A 25,686-nucleotide genomic window follows, 5' to 3' on the forward strand; every position below is an offset into this window, starting at 1 on the left:
ATTTTCATTACAGTTTCACTACAGTCTCATTATAGATTCACTACAATGTCACTGCAGTTTTATTACAGTTTCACTACAGTTTTACTTCAGTTTCACTACAATTGCATTACAGTTTTACTTCAGTTTTAATAGTTTCATTACAATTTCATTACAGTTTCACTACAGTTTCACAATAGTTTTACAACAGTTTTACTACAGTTTCATTACAGTTTTACTACAATTATACTTTAGTTTCATTACAGTTTTACTACAATTATACTTTAGTTTCACTACAATTTCACTACATTTTCATTACAGTTTAACAACAGTTTCACTACAGTTTCACCACAATGTCACTAGTTTTACTACAGTTTCACTACATTTTCATTACAGTTTTACAACAGTTTCATTACTAGTTTAACTACAGTTTCACCAGAATGTCACTACAGTTTCACTACAGTGTCACTACAGTTTAATAAGACAATGTGTAATAAAGGACAAAGAGTGGCAGAAGGTGTTGTTTTTTTGTTTGTTTGTTTGTTTGTTTGTTTGTTTGTTTTACAAAAAAAAACACTTTAGTTACTGGTGTAATGTTTACAGTAAATATAAAAAACTATCCTGTATTCAGAATTTACTGCATATTACTTGTATGTTGCTGATCCACATGTTGCTGAAACTAAACTGTCTTTTGCAAGCAACATACTGTAAATAGATACATTTACTGCAAAGTGTGCATGTTAATGGTTTGTTTTTTGGTCAGTCAATATACTGACAATGAAATAAACTGGATCATACTTACTTGAAGTCAAATAATTCTCAATGTATTTCACTTACTAATAATATACATAACATAAAATAAAACTGTATATGTGTGTCCTGTATATATGCTCATTATAAACATTTATTACTGGAACTTTACTGAAACCGGTCATATAAAATTGCTGTAAACCAAAAAATTGCTATCTCATAATTTATGTCTCAGAAATTCTGATATTACACTCATGGAAAAAAAAACATTAACATGACAAATATTAGCTTATATTAGACAACACTGCTTTAATAATGACTGGAAACCTTGTTTATGTGTAAAAAAAAGACCCTCTAGATATTTACTACACTGAAAGTATCTAAAAAACAAAAACAAAATCAGAGGGATCTGCCTGAGCGGGTCTGTTAGTATATGCTAATTGAGCTAATTTTAGCCCCGGGGCTGATGTTGATCTATATAGTGTTAGCATTCTAATGAATCTCCATGCAGAACCCTGTGTTTACTCCAGGGAATTTCAATACGTTAATGAGTTCAGCTTAAATCCACCAGCTCCTCACACAGACTCAGCCTGCTGATAAATACTGCTGGAAATAATCACACACTTCCTACCATTTACTGTCTATTATATCATTTCCTTACAGCAAAGTGAAAACACACACAGCTCCGCCCACTAACCCCCCAATATGCATGTTTACTGTTTACATGTACTGTAAGTAAGTAAATGACCAAACATAAACCTTATTAAATAAGCAGTTTTATGAGCAGAGCACATTTTTCTGGAAAATATATATTTTTTTTCTGTGGATATTTTCTATCTAAATTACCACTGATGTTTATCACAATAACCAGACACTATACTACGCTTGCACTGAAAATTTTAATTATTTTATTATTATTATTATATAACTGTGTATTTGCACTTTCTGTATGTCTGGCATCAGTTACCCTCACAATATGCACATCAACTAGTGTTTATTTTCTACTGTGTTTAACTGCACTCCCTCTATTACACACTACAGACTCTACTTTTATACTTTATTTTTATTTTTTTTTATATCAAATCAAATCAAATCAAATTTATTTGTATAGCGCTTTTTACAACAGGTGTTGGCACAAAGCAGCTTTACAGAAACATGATCACAGGACAAAGAATCAGGCAAAACATTACACATAGAAAATACAGAATACAGAACCCCCAGTGAGCGCGGAGGCAAGGAAAAACTCCCTCAGAGCTGCAGGAGGAGGAAGAAACCTTGGGAGGACCAAGACTCACATTAAAGGGGGGACCATCCTACCACTGGTCAAACGGCTTTTAAATTAAAATTTAAAAAGTATTTTATACATCCATATAGGTTTTATGTACTCAGGAGTGTAATAGCGCCACTAATGGCTCGGATGTAATCTGTAGTGGAGAGTAAGATGGTCGATGAGCAGCTGATCTGTGGTGGTGGTGGAGAAGAGCTGACTTCAGAAACTATACTTTATACTTTATTATTTTTTTTATTTATATTGTATTTTTATAATAATATTTAGTTGTATATTGTTTTATTTTATCCTTTTGTAACTTGTACTATCTATCTATCTATCTATCTATCTATCTATCTATCTATCTATCTATCTATCTATCTATCTATCTATCTATCTATCTATCTATCTATCTATCTATCTATCTATCTATCTATCTATCCACATAGTGTCTTTACTGCATTTTGGAACATGGACTTTTGGATACTTTCTTTCATTACTAAACTAATTATTCAATTGTTTTTATTATGGCTGTCAACATTAAAGTGTTAACACCTGATTAATTAGGAATCAGTAAAGCATATATATATATATATATATATATATATATATATATATATATATATATATATATATATATATATATATATATATATATATATATATATGCTTTACTGATTCCTAATTAATCAGGTGTTAACACTTTAATGTTGACAGCCATAATAAAAACAATTGAAAAATTAGTTTATAGATTATAGTGAAAGTTGGGTATATATATATATATATATATATATATATATACCCAACTTTCACTATAATCTGCCCCACCCCCGCCCCAGTCCGGTCCCAAACGAACTCTGGAGCAGTTCTCTTGTAGTGAAATCTGCTCTCGATCTGACCCAGCTATCAAATATACTTATTTTTAATTGAGCTAAACTGCTGATGAGGTGCAGTTTAATCTGATATATTAGCCAAATAATATACATATATCCTGTCTCTGCTGCTCCATGCTGAGCGCAGTATGTGCTGCATTCACTGCTCACAGCCGCACAACTCAATTTACTACGCGGACACACGTACACTACACAGCAAAGCCCATTAAAAACACTGTGTTTGAAAGTGCAGCAGGAAAGTAAATCTACCAGTTAAGTAACTGAAATTTATAGTATTAATAGTATTAGATGTTTTCATTAAACGGCTCTTGAAGGGACAGTGTACACAATACTGAATACTGGCCATTACATACTGTATTTTCCCCAGGCCATTTAAAAGATCACCCCCATTGTGAGCATCTGTGCAATACCAAACACATCCTGAGTTTTTTTTATACTTAGCAAATAAAGTTCTTTTTGAGAAATCTCTATTCTATTTCCACTCAAACATACAAGTATATACAGTACTAGTATTTTAATCAACACCACAAATATAAATATGATTGCATTTTACATTTAGTATATGTGATCAATATGATTAATTAATCACAGTTAATCACAGTATATTGTTGTGATTAATTGTTTTTGATTGATTGGCACTAAACTAGTTTTTTATTGTTCATGATTGTTGTGAATACACTTTATTCCTTATTCCTTAACCTTATATAAGGTTCAGTGAAGAGGCATGTCCGTGATTGGCTAGTAGTCATTCACTTGGGATGCTGTAGACCAATGCATAATTCAATTTTATAACACTTCAATCAGATTCAGTTTTTTTTTTTTTTTTCGCTTTTCAGTGGCCCACACACAGAGAAGCCCACCGGGAATGATCTCAGTGCTTCCTAAGGCAAGTTTCCATCTCTGTCCACCACTCGAATAATAATAGCTGCTCAGTGGTGGTCTATCCTGTGGGGTCCTGACCATTGAAGAACAGAGTAAAACAAGGTTAATAATGTATGATTGTAATTAAAGTTACTACTGCATATAACATGTAAGACAAATGTCAAACCCAAGCAAACAAAATGTGAATTTAACACACACACACACTGTGTGCACACTGTTGATATGCATTATTTGTGAGATCTGGATCACTGAACGTATGTTACCATGTAAGGTTAGGTTTGGGACTACTGTATCTGAAATGCTATTTTCTTTTTTTGTATTTGTAAGAGATTTAATGTACATTTAATACAAAGCCATGTTTTTATAAATGAATATAGTCAAATAGTAATTTTTTTGATGCAGATTTATAAATATTTAATAAAAATAGAATTTAAAATTCCAATTATGTTGCTTCTGTCAAAGAATAAAGGGTTTAATTAAGCTCACCTCTGCTAGTAATAACATGCTTGAGAAGATAAGGTGAGGAACTGAAGCTGCCACTAATATTATGTCACTTTTCTGCTTCTTTTCCCTGCATATGAAGAACTGCTTGATTAGTGCTTGTGCACCATAGCAAATAGCATAATTATTCATTTCCTCTCCAGTGGTTAATCTCACGGTAATTAGATCTGATGTGTGAAGATGGAGAGCCACAAATTAGTATCTAAGGAAAGAGCTGACACTTGGGAGTGAAGACTCCAGACGAGTGAGTGTCTGAGTGGCTTGTTGACAATAAAGTAACCCTCAATATTGAATCTTAAAAAAAAAAAAAAAAAAAAAAATATATATATATATATATATATATATATATATATATATATATATATATATATATATATATTGGTATTTGGGCCTGGAACCTGTTTATGGAACAGAAGTATCACATAAAAATAAATAGTCCAGTAATTCCAGTCCAGTCTTTGTATTTCAGTAGATAGTTTTTTATATGTATTAAACATTATGTATAGAAATCTGATGTTTATATATATATATCTCATGTGTACCCATATGTACCCTGTAAGTTTTTATATGTACTGTCTAATGTTAAAGTGGTATACAGTTGTTAGGTACAGTATAACCTGGTATGGAATTTGATAGTTGTTATATTGTGTATATAATATAATTGCTCAATAATGACACTAATGAAAAAAAAGGAATCAAGCAAATCACCAGTTTGTTGGTATATTTTCAGAGTTTAAAAACAATAAATTGATTGAGAAATCAGCAAATTAATCAGAAATCATTATCTGGAAATATATAAGTTCAAAATAGCTTCACCTCACCTGCAGCTTTTTTAAAAATGTATTTATTAGTTTATCAAACTAATACATACATATTTTTTTAGACGGTCAGATCTATTATAAATAGGTTGGAATTACTGAATTTAGTGATTTTCTAGTCTTGGGAATTTTGTGATATATGTTTGTTCCTGTGTATATAAAACAAAGTATGCACAGGCCACATATTTTATGTTTTAATAGTTTTTTGTGCCTTTTACTATGTTTGTTTTGCTGAAAACAAGTAATTCAACAGTATGCTTTATTCCTGCAGTGGATCTGACCTTATTTTTCTTCTCTTAGAAAATCAGCAACACAAGTAATTTAATCAGGACAAATCTGTTACTGTTACACAACACTTTACAGGAGCAATTTCCCGATTCACAAACAGTAAAATTCCATAATTTCCTGTGTATGAAGGTGTTTTTTTTCAATACTGCTATTTAATAAAATCTTTCCAAACTTTGGTTTGTATCACATTATGTTTATATAGAGCCTGTGTGAAAGGAAATAAACATAATTCATTTTTTATATTGAGTTTGTACTGACAGGTATCAGAATATTAGTTTATCTTTTTTATTCATTGTAGCTTATCCTAAAAAGACCTGCAGGAGTCGATAAAATGAAAGTTAAAAAAATAGAGCAATTAGATGCTGCTTTATAAATAAATATACAGCAATATTTATTTGACGTGCAAAATTATTCAGCCCCCCTTTTAATAGAACCACCTTTCACTGCAATTACAGTTGCAAGTATTTTGGGGTTTATGTCTACCAGCTTCGATCATCTAGAGACTTTTAGAGATTTTTATTGTAACATAATTGACAGTGAATCTGAGAAATTATGAGCTGGAATATGGAATATGGAAATTATTCTTGTGCCAAAATAAAGAAGCAGTATATTTTTCTATTCTATATATTTTTTTGTTTTCTCCCACAATCTTTCAATAAAAAAGGTGCTTCAATGATTGTTTGACTGATGCCAATGATGTAACAAACATGATTCTTTATGGCTCCTATATACTGTCTGTAATATAGGTCACTTTGAAAACTAATGTATAAGAAAAATAAAGCCTCAACTGACCTATGAATTCCATTAACATTCAGTGTGTTATTTTAACTCTAACAATCTTCCATGCATTCAACTTTCAGCATGGTTGGGTTCTTGTAAGCCCTGTTAGATACCCTGATTATGTTCTGGCATTTCAAACGAGCTGAACAGATGTGCACAGATGTGGGGGAAGAGAGAATTACAGTATCCTGCAACAGCTTCAGTCATGGTGTTCAGTGATTTTGCTTCACTACTAAACCACTCTGAAGAAGCTCAGAAAACTGAAATGTAGAAATATATTTACTGCTGAGACTGAACCATGAGTTGTGTTTTGCATGAGATACCTGGAAAAAGAACAATGAATCAAAGTTACTGAAGACTAGAGCAACCACAAAGTTTTTGAGGGCAATCAGTGGATTTAGATGTTTTTGGCCAATTGTAACCCAATCAACTGGCCAGAATTCCACCGGGCATTTCCCTTAATGAAGACAAGACTCGACACAAAAGCCTGAAAAACAGAGTAGAAGTAAAAACAGCTGCATTAGAGTTCTGGCGAAGGATGGTACCTCGGGTCTGATTAATGGGACACAGCCAACCAAGCATGTAACAAGCCAAGTAATAGACATTGCAGATTTATTTAAAAAAAAATATTCAAATTAGTCTAATTACTTACAGGGTTCAGAACTAAAATGGACTGGGTAGAAAAATGCTGTGATTCCTGTATGGGAATTTTAGGTTACAGCAGACATCCTGCACATTAACCTCACAGTCACTTCAGTTTCATATCAAATGTAATGTGTTGTACTACAGAGCCAAACCAGCTGTCTGATTATTTATGGATGACAGAGAACATTACATGCTTTTTATCAGTTTAATAAAAGCCAATTAGATTTAATACTCAGTTCTTTTCCATGTGAGGATACATATCTCCCTCAATATATTCTGTGTTGTCATCTTGGCCTCAGTAAGGACTATTTGTTTTGGAAAAGTAGTTTGGCATTTTTCTCTCTTTCTTTTTCTCTTTCTCTCTTTCTCTCGCTCTCTCTCTCTCTCTCTCTCACACACACTCTCCTATGAGTTACGGAGTGTGATAGAAGCAGATTTTCTGGTTTGTTGTTTCTCCCTGTGCGTTTAGTTTAGGGATTAAGTACAGTGGGATCCATTGTAAAGGAGGTATGTGGGGGTAAAACATTGTGTTTTGACTGAGTGTAGCAGAGGCTGGTGTGGGTGTCTATGAGGGGGCTAGAACAGTTCACGCCAAAGTACAAAAAAGTATTGAAATTATTGTTTTACAATTATGTATTGGTTATCAAAAATACACAATATTGTCTGTAAAAAGTAGTTTACATGTAAAGATTGGTGTCAGAAAAAGTGTAGAGCGCAGTCAGAAAGGCACACAGCTCGCTAAATGATGCTAGCCAGTTAGCATAACAAGCTAATATACTGTATTGACTGGAGTGAGACAAATGGAATAGTGCAAACGATCCGAAGCTCAGAGAAAATTCCTCTTCAGCCCCAGATGAGCCCAGATATGGTCATTTATTCAGCACAAGAGATTAAACTCCCTAAAACACTGGATACGAGGAAGTAACTATTAATAAATATATTAATACTGTAGCTTGTCGGATAATATCAATGCATACTAAATGCATTTGTTAACTGGAGAAAGAAGGGGACTGTGGCTCATTTTAATACTGTAATGCCTCTAATGCCTCTATGAACAATAGAGCTTTTTCAGAAAAAATCTCTTAAAAACACTTTAACATTAAGTATTTTAGGCCCATTTATAGTGTTTATGGAACTATATAAAAAAAGGAAGCCGTATTAAAGTTGTTGGTGTTTGTCTTCTTAAGGTCTATAGTTTACATTCTTCTGCTGTTTTTTTTTTTTTTTTGCTTATAAAGTCGGATTTCTTTATATATTGTTTAATTTTGTGGGACAAAGTCAACCCAGTAGTAATCAAAGCCTTAATCAAGACCTAGTGTTTTACGTTATATGTATTCCTAACAGTATAGTAAGTCACAAACCTACAGTATATTTAACCTATACAAAAAATGTATAATGAATAAATAAATAAGATAAGATTAATAAAATAAATAAAAATACTGTGATATACCGTGAAACTGTCAGAATCTAATAAAAAAAAACCCTGATATACATTTTTGATCATACTGCCCAGCACTATGTTATACCCACAGTGTTGTCCCACTGTTCTGACTGAATTGGAAAAAAAAAAAAAAAGATAAATAAAAAAAGTGCACTTCCTGAAGGAAACACAGAATCATGGTTGTGCAGTCAACGAGAGGCATGAACAGAGGATGAAAAAACAACAAACAGATGAGTGCAGGTCATAATGGCTGCTGATTAGAGCTAGAGTTGGCTCTGAAGGAGTATAAAGGTTTAGCTGGGCAAATATTAATAGTTTTCAAAAAAATGTACATTTAATTTAAGGCCTTGCTTGCAGTATCACCAGGTTTTTGTTAACACACAGCTCAATTTCTGTGTGAATTATGCAATTGTTTAGTGTCTAAAAGGAATAGGAAGGGGTAAACAGGCAGATTTAGAGAAGGACCATAGTGTTGAAAGCCCAATCCACACACACACACACACACACTCATACACACACTCACACACACTGCTGTGTTTTCCCTCAGCTTCAAAGCAGAGGATGGGGGAAATTGATAACAGCAGGCAAGATCAAGGTGAGCAGGATGGAGATGAGGAGCAGAGGGACAGTTTGATGATGATGATAGAAGAAGATGACGCACAGCAGACTGACACAGAAACGGGTGACGTATAGTTCCACAGGGACCAGGAGAGAGAGGAACACCATTTTCTAAGTCAAGCTAACGGAAAAAAATTAGTTAGTAAAAACAAACAGAATTCCTAGAGAGAAATGTAAAGGCTCTGGCTCAGAGACTGAGTCTGGGGATGAGATCCATCAACATTTCCTCACAGATGTTCATGCAAGGGAAGCAGGTCATGACTGCAGAGGACCAGAAGCTCTTTAAGAATCGATGTGTGAATAGACTGCACTGAAATAACCTGTTTTTTTTTTTTTTTATCAGTGGGTCAGTCCCATTACCACACTGAAAAAAATTATTAATTGGCTCAACTTAACTAAGTCAAGTCATCATATATTTACAAGTTGTAAATATATAACATTGTAAGTTTATTCAACTTAAGTCAAAACTAGATGATAACTTAAATCAGTTTTGTTCACACAACAATTGTTTAATTAACTCAACAGTTTATTTTAATTATAGGCTAAAATAATTGAGTTTATTTAATATATTTAGGTATCTCAACATATGTAGCATATTTTTATATATCTGCCAATACTGACAGCATAATACTGGGGCAACACAAGAGTGAATCCTGTAGCTCCAAGCCGACATACTGTGACAATTAAGAACACAGAATAAAGGTGACTTGCTTTAACAGCCTATAACACTAAAGCCTGGCAATCACCACATTATACCATATATTACACTAATGCATGTCTAGGAAAAGGTAGCTTTGGGCAACAGACAACACAAAGATAGTAAGTAAGGGATCAAGGGCCTTCTAATGGTATACCTTTCTCTTCTCTAGGGCCCCCTGGTAGGGGCTCTCATAACCAGGGCTCTCTAAAATTATGCCCCCCACCTCTTTTCTAGGAGCCCTAATAGCCAGAAGTTGAAGTCAGAGCAGTGCCACAACGCCTCATCCATTTTCATAAGGCCCCCAAACGCATGGCTAGGGCCCCCAAGAGGACCTGGGGTCAAAGTCCCTAATAGCCAGAGGATCTTTAAAATGGACGGCCCTCTGTAATATAAATCTTTTGCATCATAAATGTTGATGGGGCCCCCTGACCTCAATCAATAATCCAGCCATGAGGCTATGGTGTAGGTTAGATGCAGAAGTATAAATTAGGCTTTAATTTCCCTCGTATCACTACAATACGACAGTCAGGGGTGACTGACTGTCGTATTGGATGCTTCCCAGATCATTAACCTCACCAGCAGTTAGAATAAAGTGTGTTGCTCCACAGGAAAGGTAGGTTAGAAGCATCGATGTGAGGAATCTCACTGGGCAAAATGTGAAATATCTTTATTATTAGTGTTTGAGAGGCAAGTCTAGCAGTCAACAAACTCTCTCTCCAAAAGAAACACAACCCAAACGCAGCCTGTGGAGCCTTTTTTAGGGCAGTGAGGGAAGCAATTTCATGCCATCTCACTACAAGTCCTAGTGCCTAACCATACTACACCTGTAATCAGCTGTTATTTAAGAGTAAATGATTAAATTTGTCCCATTTATGTCTTTTTCCTTCCTACATCCATTTATTCTTATTACCACACCATATAGTATCTATAAAACATAAACTTTTAAACATAGCATCAATTAGTATCATTTGTAGCACAAAAATAAAATGCCTTGTATATCTTTTAATCACACATTAAAAGTAGGGTAAAATGTGGTGAGATGGTCTGAGATGTACACATAATAAAGTCTGATTTATTTTGTTTAAACTTGAAGCACAGCGGTGTTTTATGGTAAGATAAACTACTGCTTATTGCTTTATAAACACAGTAGCGCGATTTCCCATCACAGATTTACGTCTTTAGACCTGCTGGCCAAAATTTCCACATACTTTTTCATCAGGGCGTCCCGCATTCTCCAAACGCACAAATTTACTGTTAAATCAATATAACTGGTTGGTATGTTTATTTCCTAAGGCGGTAAAACTGTGGTTGAGAACTAAAGTGAGAACTGGGCTGATACTCCTTCACTTCTCCAGGAATCCAGCAAACATGAAAGTTCCTTGCGTGAATTATAAATATGTACATGCACATGAATATTTAACTCCAAGGAATTACTATTCATTTATAAGTGGAAGAAATAGCATGATTTGAGTCATATTTGTGCTAACTTAAAAAAAGCCTAAATTATGATTTAGATTTATCAGAACATATGATAGCCCAAAGCTAATATTTATAATTGGGTTTAATTCTGTACAGCAAAATAAGAGCAATAAGGTATGTGTGCTAACGGCTTGTGCTAATTGGCGCCCACAGACTGTGCAAACATCTGCCCGTAATTAATCTAATGACCTTTTTTCTGGTTCATATTTAAGACTGACAAGCGAATGAATTAATAAAAAAGTCATACTTTGCGAAACATATTTTTATTTTGCAATATGAAATGTTTAAAGTTTAAAAAAAGGGTTTTCATTTTCTGTTTTTATCTTTCATGCATTTGTTAATGTTTAATGAAACATACACTTAGGAATGTAAGAAAAAGGCATGTAGCATGCTGGCTACAGGCCTCATGATCAATAGTCTTGTTCAACATTTTCAACATTGGGGTTTTAAGCCCTCCAACTGAACAGTTCTCTGCCTGAACCACATGTGCGTCATGCTGAACTATGATTGTGTAGAAAAGCCACAGGAATGGTTCCTTCTCCAAACTCAGAACCATTTCACCCTGCTCTGAAAAAGCAGCCAATGTCTGAGAAAACAGCGATCTGGTGTAAACTACTGCCTGTTAATCCTGCACTTCCTATTCTTCAACTGAATCTTCTCAGGAATCTTCTCAGCCTGGGTGCCTGAGTGTTACATTTCACCCAAAGTGTTAGGAATAGCTGTGATCCTGCCAGGGCCACGCCCCTGACTCCCAGCACTGAGAGATGCCCAGACACAGCTGCTCCCTGCATGCCTCGACCTCCTGCACCCAGAGCACAGCCAGCCTGCTCAGATACACAGCAAATAAACAAACAGCCTACAGCAAACACACACTTTTAAAATTCCTGTCTTACTACTGCTTTATTACAGCATTATTACTGCTTTACTACATTATTATTGTATTATTACTGCAATATTACTGCAATATTACTGCTTTATGACATTATTACTGTATTATTACAGCTTTTGTATTGCTTTATTGCTACATTATTACTGCATTATTACTGCTTTACTACTTCAATATAACTGATCAAATCATAACTGCAATTATACTGCATTACTACTGCATTATTACTACATTGTTACTGCATTATTACAGCTTTTTTACTACAATATTACTGTATTATAACTGCATCATTACTGCATTATGTTTGCTTTATTACTATATTTTTACTGTATTATTACTTCAGTATTACTGCTTTAATACTACGTTATTCCTGTATTATTACTGCATTACTACTATATTATTACTACATTTTTACTGTTTTATTGCTAAATTATTACTGCATTGTTACTGCATTATTACTTAACTGGATATTTATTGCTTTATTACTATATTATTACTGCATTATAACTGCTTTGTTACTACATTACTGTATTATAACTGCTTTGTTACTACTGCATTATTATTGCTTTATTACTACATTATTACTGTATTATTACTAAACTATTACTACATTTTTCATTTTTTTTTCAGTTGCTTGCACACTAAAATAAAATCCATAGCAAAATGATTTACACTAATGCACAAAGGGAAAAAACTCTTCTCAAGACTCTTCTCAACACTCTAAACACATTTTCTGCCTTAAACAAATTTTACAATTCAAAGCAGCACTTTACTACTGTATAAACACACAGTCAGTCACAACAATCAGTTCTCAGCATAGCTCACAACAATCTGATATAAAATCACATTTCTATAATAAAACACTGACATTCAAAATCACACATCAGCTAATCTGAAAATATATGACACACCTGAAAAAAAAAAACATCTCAATGATTGATTATTACCACTTCAATCAGGAATTAATCTCTATAAAAAAACACAGGTGAGCAACATTTTACTGTTCATATTTTACTACAGAGTTCTTCAGTAGTTTTCTTTTTCAATCTGCTGTTTTTTTGTGAGCAGATTTTTTTGTTCACTCCAATGCAAATATATCTGTAAATATGTTGCACTGACTCGTTTGGTCATAAATAATAAATTACAGCAGCATCTGTGTGTGTGTGAGTGTGAGTAGGCTATCTATAAATATTTCTGTGCATGTGAACAATCTGAATAATGTTCTACAGTTTGAACTATTTTAGTATAAGTATAGTAAAATGTATTAAAGATAAGATGTGAGTTACAGTTGGTGAGACAGAAATTTGATAATATGAATGAATTGTTTGAAGCTGTTTGGTGTAGAAGATTGATTTTGATAATGCTGTATGTAGTTTCTGTTGCAGAGCTACATTTTGCAGGATATATGAGGTTTTGTGCAGTTTGGGTGTTGGGTGGTTTTGTGAATTGTGTTAAGTATTTTGATAAAACCAGACTAGTTTACAAAAATGTGTTTTAGCGATTAGTAAAAACTGTAAATTAGTCATTATGTCATTCCTTTACATTAGCACAACGCTCCCTGATGACATTCAGAGGCTGACAAAACATCAAGTAAAGCGGTAGAACGTAGCGCGACTTTGTGATTTCAACCGTAATCAGTCCACATGTCACCAGACGAGTGTATGTGTGTGTGTGTGTGTGATGTTTACGTGGGTGAGCAGAGAGGGAGAAAGGGTTATAGAAAGTTCCAGTTTTAGACTCGTATATACACTTTCAGATCTGAAGCCCACACAGGCAAGAAGATCAACAGTGTCACTCTAATCTGTGTTCCTCTCACGCTGGAAAACTTCACAGGCTAAACATCAAGCATCATGAGATGCTCCAAACCATAACAGAACATCAAAATGACAAAACAAGCCTCATTACTATACGCTTCCAGAGAGCCACGCAGATTACAGTCAGCATGCGCAGAAAGATGATACGATAAACCATGACGTTCACACTGAGATCACATTGTGTCTCGCCTTATAAACAACATTACTGATATAAATAGAATCTATAATGCCCTTCATGTGGCTGTCACACCAAATTTAAATCCCACAGCATCCAAATTCAATATGTTTTATACTGTGTAAACAGTAAAAAGGTCAATATCAATACACATTCTGTTTCCTCTGCATAGCTATTTAAATTGTATACAGACACTGCGTAGCAGTACGTTCACCAATATTTATTCTAAATTAACACACAAAAAATACAAATAAAGAGGAATGTTAACTCTTTTTTTCTCTCTCTCTCTCTATCTGTCTCTTTTTCTCTCTCTCTCCCGTATATATATAGAGGGGTTGGACAATGAAACTGAAACACCTGTCATTTTAGTGTGGGATGTTTTATGGCTAAATTGGAGCAGCCTGGTGTTCAATCTTCATTAATTGCACATTGTACCAGTAAGAGCTGTAAGAGTGTGAAGGTTCAATTAGCAGGGTAAGAGCACAGTTTTTCTCAAAATATTGCAATGCACACAACATTATGGGTGACATACCAGAGTTCAAAAGAGGACAAATTGTTGGTGCACGTCTTGCTGGCGCATCTGTGACCAAGACAGCAAGTCTTTGTGATGTATCAAGAGCCACGGTATCCAGGGTAATGTCAGCATACCACCAAGCAGGACTAACCACATCCAACAGGATTAACTGTGGACGCTGTAAGAGCAAGCTGTCTAAAATGGATGTTCGGGTGCTAACCTGAATTGTATCCAAAAAACATAAACCCACGACTGCCCAAATCACGGCAGAATGTGCCATTATTGTGGTCTAAAATCAGGTGTTTCAGTTTCATTGTCCAACTCCAGGTTTGTTACCTGTATGTGGCGGGGGTAATACATGGAGAGTTTCGGTTACAGTGCATTACCGGCTGATAATGTCATTTATAAAATGCCTCTCTGCCAATCACATTGCAGGGTCGGAACTAACTGTAGTATTATGAGTTATAAAGGCCAAAAGGGACAGTGTTCCTAAAATGACCTAAAATATTACACAGTGCAATCTATTTGTCTATATATCAATTCTATTATAGAATTTCTATAATTTCCTGCCTTATCAATTATCAAAAAAATGAGAATTCCTTGTTGCGTTTTCCTGTGTGTATGTTTATTGGCATATGTTTATGGAACAGAGTATCTATGGTAAATATATAGAACTCACTATAGTGAAATAGCTAGGCCATAGTCCTTCCTTTACTCATACAGTCATGGCTAGAGCTCACAGGTGGAGACCTTTATCCACCCTGCAACCCTACATAAACCCGTTAATAACCCCAAACTAAAAAGAAAGGCATCCACAAAGCATGCTGGGAGCTCCCCATGCTTTTGGAAAGAAAAATGAACACAATAAATATACATTGAAACTGAATATTCTGCAGTTGAAAAAAAGAATAAAAGCAAAGACACAAGTCAAAAGATTGTTAAGTAAATAGCATAGAGGTGTGTTCAGGTAAATTTCAGACAAAAATCAGACATTTATACCTATGTCAGTTACAACCTTCACAGTGTGATTAAGCAAGACAGTTTTCTCGGCTGGGAAGTGTTGGGCACGTCCAGGTAGCGCCCTTAAAAAAAATAGCAATCCAAAGCCAAAGTGCATTTCGCATTTGTGCATTTCGAGCTGCACAAGGTGTACTTTTCCTGTTGTTACGATAGCAAAGACACACTGACACGCCCCTGAATCAAGCTGCATGGTGCACGGTTAACGGCTCATCTATAGATAAGGACTAAAATAGGGCCCATATTGGTTCGTGATCTGAATGCAGGGGCGGATTCTACCACCACGGAAACCACGCAATTGCTTGGGGCCCCTGCTGGCCAAAAGTTGGCAAAAAAATGAATTGCATTATTTCTTTTTTGTACACCCAAGTTAAGCTAGGTGAGGCAGACTAATGTAGCTTCAGCACAACCATGAAACGTTCTTATTCCAGTGGTGCTCAAAAAAGAAAGAAAACTAAGGAAAGGAAGTCCAGCACCGAAAGCTTGACATAACTCACCAATTTTTTTGGAGGCAGCAAGAAATGAAACGTCTGAGAGGATGAGGTACCTGAGACAGCAAGGTTGTCAGAGTCAATATTGCATTTTGCTTTACAAAAGACCATTTGATCAGGGCCCCTGGAAAAAAAACATTGTTTGGGGCCTCAGAACTTCCAAGTCCACTCCTGTCTGAATGTAGTCTTAACACAATCAATTTTACTCTGTATTGACACATAGTGAGTGAGAGAGAAGAAAAAGATGTTCCCTCATTGGAAGCACAACCCAGAAGAGTGATAAAAATGCTGGCAGCAGTGCAGTTAGTGAGTGTTAGCTCTATCTGTGTGGTTTTCCATGTGTAAAATGGTAAAAGATGGCCTAAGGAAGATCATAAACATACTATATGGAGGAACGGGCAGCATGTGGATCATCTCTATCAAACTGAACCATGCTCATGCATCATCTACATCGATCATCAGCGAATTAAGCAGCAGATCTGTCAAGAAGGGTTAAGAATCATAGATAAATTAGCTCTACGGTTAGCTAAGCCACGATATTCTGCTTAGATATAATTACCTCTGTGCTCTCTCTCGCTCCAGCCTGGAGATGGAGTGGCTCAGGTTCAACACTGGATGGCTCTTGGCCGATGACCTCATCATGACTAGACTCCCTAGACTATCGCCGAGGTTACGATCCATGTTTTCTTATGTGGATGACTTCTCCTGCTCTCTTTTCCAATCTCTCTTATGTGACCTTTCAGGTTCTGCACGCTCCACTTCTAGATTTCCCCTGGTCAAAGGTCAGCTGCTCATTGCCTCGCACTTGTTTTTTTTCTATGATCTGTCTGCTGTTTTCTCTCCTCAGCACTCAGGAAGATAGGCCAGACCCACAGCCCTCCAGCGAGACAGTTCTGCACCAGCTTTTTTTTTAAATTCACTCTTTACACTGCTCTGCCTTCCCTGTTTTCTGTAAATCTTCAGAGATATTGAGTTATTCTGTAATTAAATTTTTGTGATTGATTCACATTACATACTCCTACCCTGTTTAAAACAAAGGATATTTAAGGTGTAACGGACTACCAGATCTGTCACAATACCAATATTTTGTGGATGATATATTGTCAAAGAAAATATTGTGATAAACGATATTATTGACATTTACAGATCATTAACCCCTTAACAGGCCAAGATTGTGTCAATTGACATTACACCACTAAATCTTGAGGATTTCTATTCAAGCATTACATAAAAAGCTTTCATGTTTGATAAGGAACATTACTGAAAAGCATTATTGTAATTGTAATAGAAAATCTAAAAAAATACGTTAGTAAATCTGCTAATGTCCAAATATAATGAATAAAATCATAAAATTGGATCTTTCCTGTACTTTTTTAAGATTTTAAAATAAATATTTTCTGAAAACGATTCAACCAGTTCATGTCCTCCAAACCTTTAGTTTTTTTATGATTGTCTAGTTTTTATGTCTTTTTTTAAAAATGCCGATTTTGGGTTTTTTTTTTCTCAAATTTTTATATAATATTTTTTATAATATTTTACTGCAGAAATAAGCGTTTTGTATCACCTACATCTCTATCCCATATATGGAACAAGGCATTTTAAAGGCTTAAAGGCCATTGACATAAAATTATGTAGAAACCACAATCTAAAAATGTACAGAATATTTTTTATATAACATTTTTTACAAATAATGTTTGTCATCAACTTATGTCACAAAAAAAACTAACAAAACATAAAACATACAACCTATAGTGAGCAACAGTGGAAAGAAAAAAATAGAGTAAAGAGAAAAATGTGCATAAACTGTACTAAAACACAAAATCTCTCACTAAAAAGGCAAAAAAGAAATCATCACACTGTAGAAATGAATCTTAAAAAATCCTACTGATCAATTAATAATACTTAAAATGTTTTGAACTTCATCAGGCAAATAAAAAAAACTCAAAGCTGGAGGAAGAAACTTTGAGAGGAACCAAGACTCACAAAGGGACCCATCCTCCTCAGGTCAAAACTGCTCATAACTTACTAACAAAAAGTCACTGTACAGCAACATCATTCATATCTATTATGTTTGGATATACTGAAATAAACATGATAGTGATTATTGGTGGTAAGAATGATGAAAGTAATAATGCACCATTTTTTATCTTCTCATAGTGTCACGTCCTAGCCCTGTTCTGTGTCTGTCCTGTTCTGTTTTTTTTAATGTGCTCCTATTTGTTTATTTACCTTCCCCTGCATGTGGCCTGTGTATCTCTGTGTCTGTGTCCAAGTCCTGTGTTCCTCATGTGATTTATTTGTAGCTCCGCCCCCTCGTTACCTTTCCCCAGGTGTTTCCTGTTTCCTTTGTCGGTTCTTGTACGTTGTTTGCATTTGTTTAGGTTGGGTTTACGTTTCTATTCATACCCAGTGTTTCTGTTTTTGGTTTATTGTTTGAGAGTTTTTTTTGTTTCATTGTTGTAAATAAATATTACTCGCATTTATGTCCACTCTCCGCATTCTTCCCTGCCGCAACCGTGACACATAGACTTTAATTCCGTCATGGATTTCTTTTTTTATTGTCTTTAGACTGTTGTTGATGAGAGCTCATGTTTGATAAGAATTAGTTTAGAGAATTTATAAATCTTGGAAATTTGATTTAGCTGACAGTTCTTAATTACATGCCTCAGGCCTGAGTTACCAATTAACATCTCTGAGCCTTTGAAACCTTTTTAATCTTATACATTGTTTTATCTAATTACAGAATAACTGTTCATTAAGATTTAAGATTTTTTGTGAATATATTGTGTTTTATGTTTGCTTAGGTGCAACAAATACTGGGCTATACAGGGCTATACAAATACTGTATATCCACAATACAGATCATGCCACCTGGTAACATTTGATATTTTAGGGCTAAATGTGAAGAAAGCAGAGATCTGTATCAGAGATAGATAAGATGAGACAGGTAGGAGTTCCACGGCTGGAGAGTAGAGATACACAGCCAGGGTTTACCTACCCGGTAAAATCTGAGACACATGCAGGAAAACGGCCTTGTTATTTTTACTGAAACATCCACAATGGCTTGTGTTCACACAAATGCAGACTTGAATCTGATTACACAGAATAAATAAGGAATACAATCGTGATCCATGCCATTACTAACCATGTAAATAATTATCTAAATAATTTTAAATTCAAATGGGAAGCTAAAAACTTCCATACATGAGATGTAACATTTACATTTACATTTACATTTACGGTATTTAGCAGACGCCCTTATCCAGAGCGACTTACAACAGTGCTTCAAAGTTACTTCAGATATCCAAAGCTAGTTTGTAGACTAGGATCAAGAGATACATAGAGCTAAATCATGTTTAGAACCCTCGGAACCCTTAGTTTAGGAACTCTTTAAAAAGATGTGTCTTTTAGTTTAGGAACTCTTTAAAAAGATGTGTCTTCAGTCGACGTTTGAAGACCGCGAGTGACTCTGCTGTTTTGACATCCAGTGGAAGTTCATTCCACCACCTTGGTGCCAGGACAGAGAAGCGTCTCGATGTCTGTTTTCTGTGTGTTTTGAGTGATGGAGGTTCGAGGCGCGCCGTACTGGAAGCTCTAAGAGCTCTTGGTACAGATCTGGCTTTGACCATTGCCATCTAGTATGAAGGAGCTGGTCCGTTTTTTGCCTTGTAGGCCAGCGTCAGGGTTTTGAATCGGATGCGGGCGGAAACAGGAAGCCAGTGGAGGGAACGCAGCATATATATATATATATATATATATATATATATATATATATATATATATATATATATATATATATATATATTGTTGCTAAACACATTATTTTTGTGTGTTCTTATTTGTTTACCACAAACTGTGCCAAAAGCCAAAATCTCTCACTAAAAAGGCAAGAAAATCCTCACAGTGTAGAAAAAAAATTGTCTTATTAAATCTTACTGGCCATTTAATAATACTTGTTATTATTAGGATCATCATTAGGTAAATAAAACAAAACCTTACTTTCCCTACTTTGGGAAAAACCAAGACTCACAAGGGGGACCCATCCTACTCTGGTCAAAACTGCTCAAATTACTGGTGATCTATACTAGTTACGAATATTCAGTAGCCATTACACCTGTCACAGTAATTACATAATCGACTTATCATACAATAATTGTACATGATGATATTTGATAATCGTGATATCATCTTTTGTGTTTATTTGTGAGTGTGTTCATATATATATATAAATATATATACATATATATATATATATATATATATATATATATATATATATATATATATATATATATATGTATATATATATGTGCACAGAACAATAAAAAAGAAGCTGAAAAACATGAGGTAACCAGAATTACTGAGATGCGTCAAACCTGAAAATAGGCACTTCAGAGAGTGCATCGTTCCTCACAATCAGAGACACAGCTGGTCTGGAGAACATTTTGACCTGGTACAGAAGTGCTGTGAGAATTACTAGCAGTGAAGGGCAGGGGGGGGATTTAGTATCACAGTAGTGGGAAGAGCCACTTTAGAGAGCTTAGTGATCAGATACCCTCGACCTAATGCAGTAATTTGCAGAGATGCATTAGGTTAGATTTGTATTCATGAATGGCAGCCATTCTGGTTACCTCATGTTTTTCAGCTTCTTTTTTATTGTTCTGTATTTTTCTACACCTTTCCTATCTGTTGTACCTTCAATCTGCATCAAAAATTAAATAGCTATCCCATTATCACTTAAGCCTTAATAAAGGCTTTAATTATATTATATTCTGGCCATTATAAAGGTGTCAGACAAAATCACTTTAAGCACTTTAAGACTGTTTAATGCAATCAGCATCCAATTTAGTGTTTTTGCCACCAATGTCTGTGATGTAATACCTGAAAGATAAAAAATTCGGTCACGTCAGTAATTATGGAAGAATTTAGGAAACCAGTTGGCTTCCATCGCAATAGGAAAAGCAAACCAAGCAATTGCCTTGGGCCCCGAGCTAGCCTGGGGCCCCCAGACAATGACTGATTATTAATTAAATGCAACGACAAACTGTATAAGAGGCCGTTTAAATTCTGTGACAGTCAACACAGGAAAGAACAACAACACCGTTATAAGAATCCCCTTTAAGTGGGCACCTCCCACTACTTGATGACAGAAGAACACAACCAGACTGGAACATGTTCAGCAGTATCCATACTGTACATCCATACTGTACAACTGTATTTAACTGAATTGAGTTTTTAACCATTTATGGTTATATTTGTAGCCAAGCATGTCTGAACTCTGTGCATACACTCTTTGCACTCTTTTGTCTTAATCTTGGTCAAATAACAATATAACATTTCAGTAAAGATGGGGGTTATAGTGTGTTTTATACCATTGCTTTGCTGTTTGAATTACACTTGATCCAACGTTTTTTATTGTAACAGTGTAAAGTTTTGACCAAAACAGAGACAGTCCAGTGGTATGTGGTGGGATCCATTTTTCTTGGGGTCCCCTAATGCCATGAAATGTCTGTGGTTGGATAAGATCACTCTCTCTCCACCATACAGAACAGAATTGACTAGCATTCTCCTCCAAGCATGTTGAGTCTCCCAATGATGTTGGTTTAGAGGAAGTTTAAACATACAAACATAAACAATTAAATTAAGTTTTCAGGTCTCTTAAAATAAATTCAATAAAATATTTAAGGGTTTACTTTAAGAAGATTATTTATTGAATTTTTGTGGCTTTTACTGAACTGGCCAAAGATTTCCAAGTCACCTGAAGGTCTATGCTCTCCACATTTTATTTCTTCTTTTTGATAGAGTTTCTTCAACTTTTTTTGTCCATACAGAAAAAAATGTCCTTCAACTAGATCCAATGAACAGCCAAGAATCTCAACTTTGCTCCAGTTCCTGTGATGATGCCTTGTGAGCAGAGTCCAAACCCACAGTAGGAAAAGAAAGGTCACCCAAATCAATACTCATTTACCCAGACAACTCAGAGACTGTACATTCCATCAGTACCCACTACTCCCACTACACTACACCCTGACTCTCATTCCTCCTCAGGAAGCCTAACCTCCAATCAATTCATCATTAAAGCTAAATAGATTCACAGGCATGAAAATCAAACAACTGATTCATGCAGTATCATCCCTAAGAAGTCGAACGCTCACTAAAAAAGCATAGCAGAGACTCAGTAAAACCCATAGCCTACATTTCCCGGTACATCATCCTTTCTATATTTTAAATGTTCTATGCTAATATACTGATTGCAATGCTGCCTGAGGACCTGAAGATCACCGGCATGCAACTGACTGTGGGATATCCAAAGTTTTTACAGTATTACTTTAAAAAATATTTTTCATTTTCAGTTGTTTCATGCACAGGTAGACAAATGCAGATACTTAACATAAAATTCCTTAATATTGTGGTTAAGCTTACTGTACATCATTTATGAGGGATGGGCATGGTTAATAACAGGAAGGTCTAAATACAAAAATAAGGGTCGGCAATGGTAAACAAATTATAAAAAGGGCAAGGCATAAAAACGAGTCGGTAACAAGGAAAAACAATAATAAAAAAAAACTAGCAAGCTAGACTCAATACTTTGCCTGGGATTGAGAAAACAGAGGGGTATATATACAGAACAGACCAGGTAAGGGCAATCAATAGCTTGGAGAGCGTGAACGATGTAGCGTCACATAATCAGCAGAGTTCGGAAGGTCTGGTTTCAGTGCATGCTGGGAGATGGAGTCTTTAATGTGTAAATCAGAGTTCAGATTAGAACTTCTACCAAGTTCTAAATAATAATTCATGTTTGTCATTAAATGGTAAAATCTCTTAATCTCTTATGTGTTTTACGTTCTATTTATTTTGAAAAAAAAAAATAGTTCCATGAGATTATTGTATTCTATTTTTATGTAAATTTATTTTACACAGTGCGCCAACTATTTTAATATCATTTTAATATTTAACTACAGTATATTAAAAACCGTTAAATCAGCTTGAAACACTGTAGGTTGTAGGTTGATGTAAAAGACGCTTAATTTCTCTGTTTTTGTGGCAGAAGAGTCATGCGGTGTGGAAATGATCACTCTAATTTACAGGTTCATATCTGTGGGCGACGGATTTTTTATTTTTTCGCAGAAAGTGATTGCGCTACCCTGTGGATTGTGATTGCAGTGATGGAAGCATCTTTAGTCTCTGCGCTCTTCCTTCTTATCATTGTTATCCTGAAGCTGAAGCAGCGGCGTGGTGATTATAATAACTTGAGGTTTAGGGTGAAGTTAAAGAGTGTGTCACGTCATCGGGACCAGACGACTGCAGTTACTGCTGATGAAGGTGTGGACAACCCTGCGAGTGTGTGTGTGTGTGTGTGTGTGTGCGCGCACATATGTGTGTATAATTGAGCATAGACTGATTAAGCTCTTCACTGCCCTTACAAGCTCTAAATTTAGCCTTCCCTCCAGGAGCAGAGTGCTGACTGACGCGACAAAGACACAGAGAGTCGGATACGAGAGAGAGATAGAGAGAGAGAGAGACGACCACGAGGAACAGAGTCTTTAACTGGATACTTTAGTCTTCACAAGGATGAGAGATCCTTAGAGGACTGTATGAAGTCTGTATGGAGTCTGTATGGAGTCTGTATGAAGTCTGTATGAAATCTATGTGGAATCTGTGTGAAGTCTGTACGGAGTCTGTATGAAGTCTGCATGGAGTCTGTGTGGAGTCTAAATGAGGTCTGTATTGAGTCTATGAAGTCTGTTTGGACTCTGTGTGACATCTGTGTTGAGTCTGTATAGAGTCTATATGGAGTCTCTATGGAGTCTGTGTGGAGTATGTATAGAGTCTGTATGGAGTCTTTATGGAGTCTGTATGAAGTGGAGTCTGAATGGGGTTTGAACAGAGTCTGTATGGAGTCTGAATGGAGTCTGTATGGAGTCTGAATGGAGTCTGTATGGAGTCTGGATGGAGTCTGTATGAAGTCTGTTTGGACTCTGTATGATGTCTGTGTGGAGTTTGTATAAAGTCTGTATGGAGTCTGTATGAAGTCTGTATGAAATCTATGTGGAGTCTGTATGAAGTCTGCATGGAGTCTGTGTGGAGTCTAAATGAGGTCTGTATTGAGTCTATGAAGTCTGTTTGGACTCTGTATGACATCTGTGTTGAGTCTGTATAGAGTCTATATGGAGTCTCTATGGATCCTGTATGAAGTGGAGTCTGTGTGGAGTTTGAATAGAGTCTATATGGGGTCTCTATGGAGTCTGTATGAAGTGGAGTCTGTGTGGAGTTTGAATGGAGTCTGTATGAAGAAGTTCCTCCTACCTTTGGGTTTGGGGTCCGGGGCTTTGGGCAGCAGTGTATCGTGGCCACAGGTGGAGTTAATGCTGTCGGTCCCGTTCAGCGCCGAGCCGTTCAGACTGCTCACACACTCCAGCATCTCCTTCAGCAGCCGTAAATCCATAACCTGTCCTTCCTCCAAAACACCACAGATCTGCTCTATTTCTATTTTTCAATTTATAAAAAAAAGGAAATGAAAAAAAAAAAAAATAAAGCAGCTTCCTAAAATACAGAATAAATCAGAAACCTACAGTCCGTTCAGCAGATCTGCCTGAAACTGCTCTTTTTATTCAGGTTGAACTCAAAACTCTCTGTTCGGTTTAGTGCTTCTGCTGCTGATTCCTTTTTTCCCTGTAGCGCACAGCTGTTATAAAGTAGAGAGAGAGGGGGGGGGGGGGGGGGAGAGAGAGAGGAAGAGAGAGTGTGGACGAGAGAGAGAGCGCAAGAGGGAGAGAAAGAGCATGCGTGTGTATGAGAGAGAGAGGGGGAGAGAAAGAGAGAGAGAGGGAGAGAAATAAAGAGTGTGTGTAACAGAGAGAGTGTGAGAAAGAAAGAGAGTGTGTTTGTGTAAGAGAGAGTGTGAAAGATAGAGAGTGAGAGAGAGAAAGTGAAAAAGAGAGAGAGATTATTTTTCTGTCATCAGCGCTCTGTTGGTTCTGAGAGAGACGATGAAGCAGTGAGGATGGGACTTGAGGAATGAGTGTGAGTATGCGAGTGTGCATGTGTGTGTGTTTGTGTGTGTGAGTATGTGACTGTGTGTGCATGAGTATGTTAGTGTGTGTGTGTGTGAGCATGTGTGTACGAGTGTTTGAGTAAGCAAGTATGCGAGTGTGTGCATGAGTATGTGAGTGTGTGTAAGTGTGTGAGTATGTGCATGAGCATTTGAGTGTGTGAGTGTGCGAGTATGCAAGGGTGTGCATGAGTGTGTGTGAGTGTGTGAGTATGTGAGTGTGTGTGTGCATGTATGTAAATGCGCGTGTGTGTATGATTGTGCGAGGGTGTGTGTGAGTATGCGAGTGTGTGCATGAGTATGTATGTGCAAATGTATGCATATCTTTCTTGTATGGAGAGATATTAGTGCAAAATTAAAAAGCAAACACTATCGTGGAAAAACTACAATCTGCAAAATGCATTCTGTATAACATACAGAATAAATGCCAAACTGAAATGTAAAACCACTATTTCATTACACTTCACTGCATCTGATCTTTATTAAAAAATCTGTTCTTAAAACAATACACAAGAATTTACATTTTCAAAACCAAATGCTGAATTGTTTTAGAATTGCACACAAAACTTTTACAATGCTCAACTGCATGTTATTCCACTGTGTGGCGCTGTGACTGTTCGTAAGAAAATCACAATGCACAGGATTGCATTTCGTCTAGGAGCAGCGCAGAATCTGTGCCTAAATGAAATGTAATCGCTG

At 35.8% G+C, this 25,686-nt stretch overlaps 1 protein-coding gene across 1 annotated transcript in view; it reads right to left on the reverse strand.

The window, feature by feature from the left end:
* The window catches only part of LOC103038142 (cholecystokinin receptor), a 32,691-nt gene extending 8,054 nt beyond the window's left edge, over positions 1-24,637 (reverse strand). Inside the window, exon 1 of the mRNA XM_007227942.4 lies at positions 24,243-24,637. Within this exon, the coding sequence (XP_007228004.2) occupies positions 24,243-24,381 (139 nt within the window). The 5' untranslated portion in view covers positions 24,382-24,637. The remainder of the gene's footprint in view (positions 1-24,242) is intronic.
* Between the last annotated feature and the right edge of the window lie 1,049 nt (positions 24,638-25,686).

The sequence above is a fragment of the Astyanax mexicanus genome, chromosome 11 (genome assembly GCF_023375975.1).
Source record: "Astyanax mexicanus isolate ESR-SI-001 chromosome 11, AstMex3_surface, whole genome shotgun sequence".
In the NCBI taxonomy this organism is placed as follows: Eukaryota; Metazoa; Chordata; class Actinopteri; order Characiformes; family Acestrorhamphidae; genus Astyanax; species Astyanax mexicanus.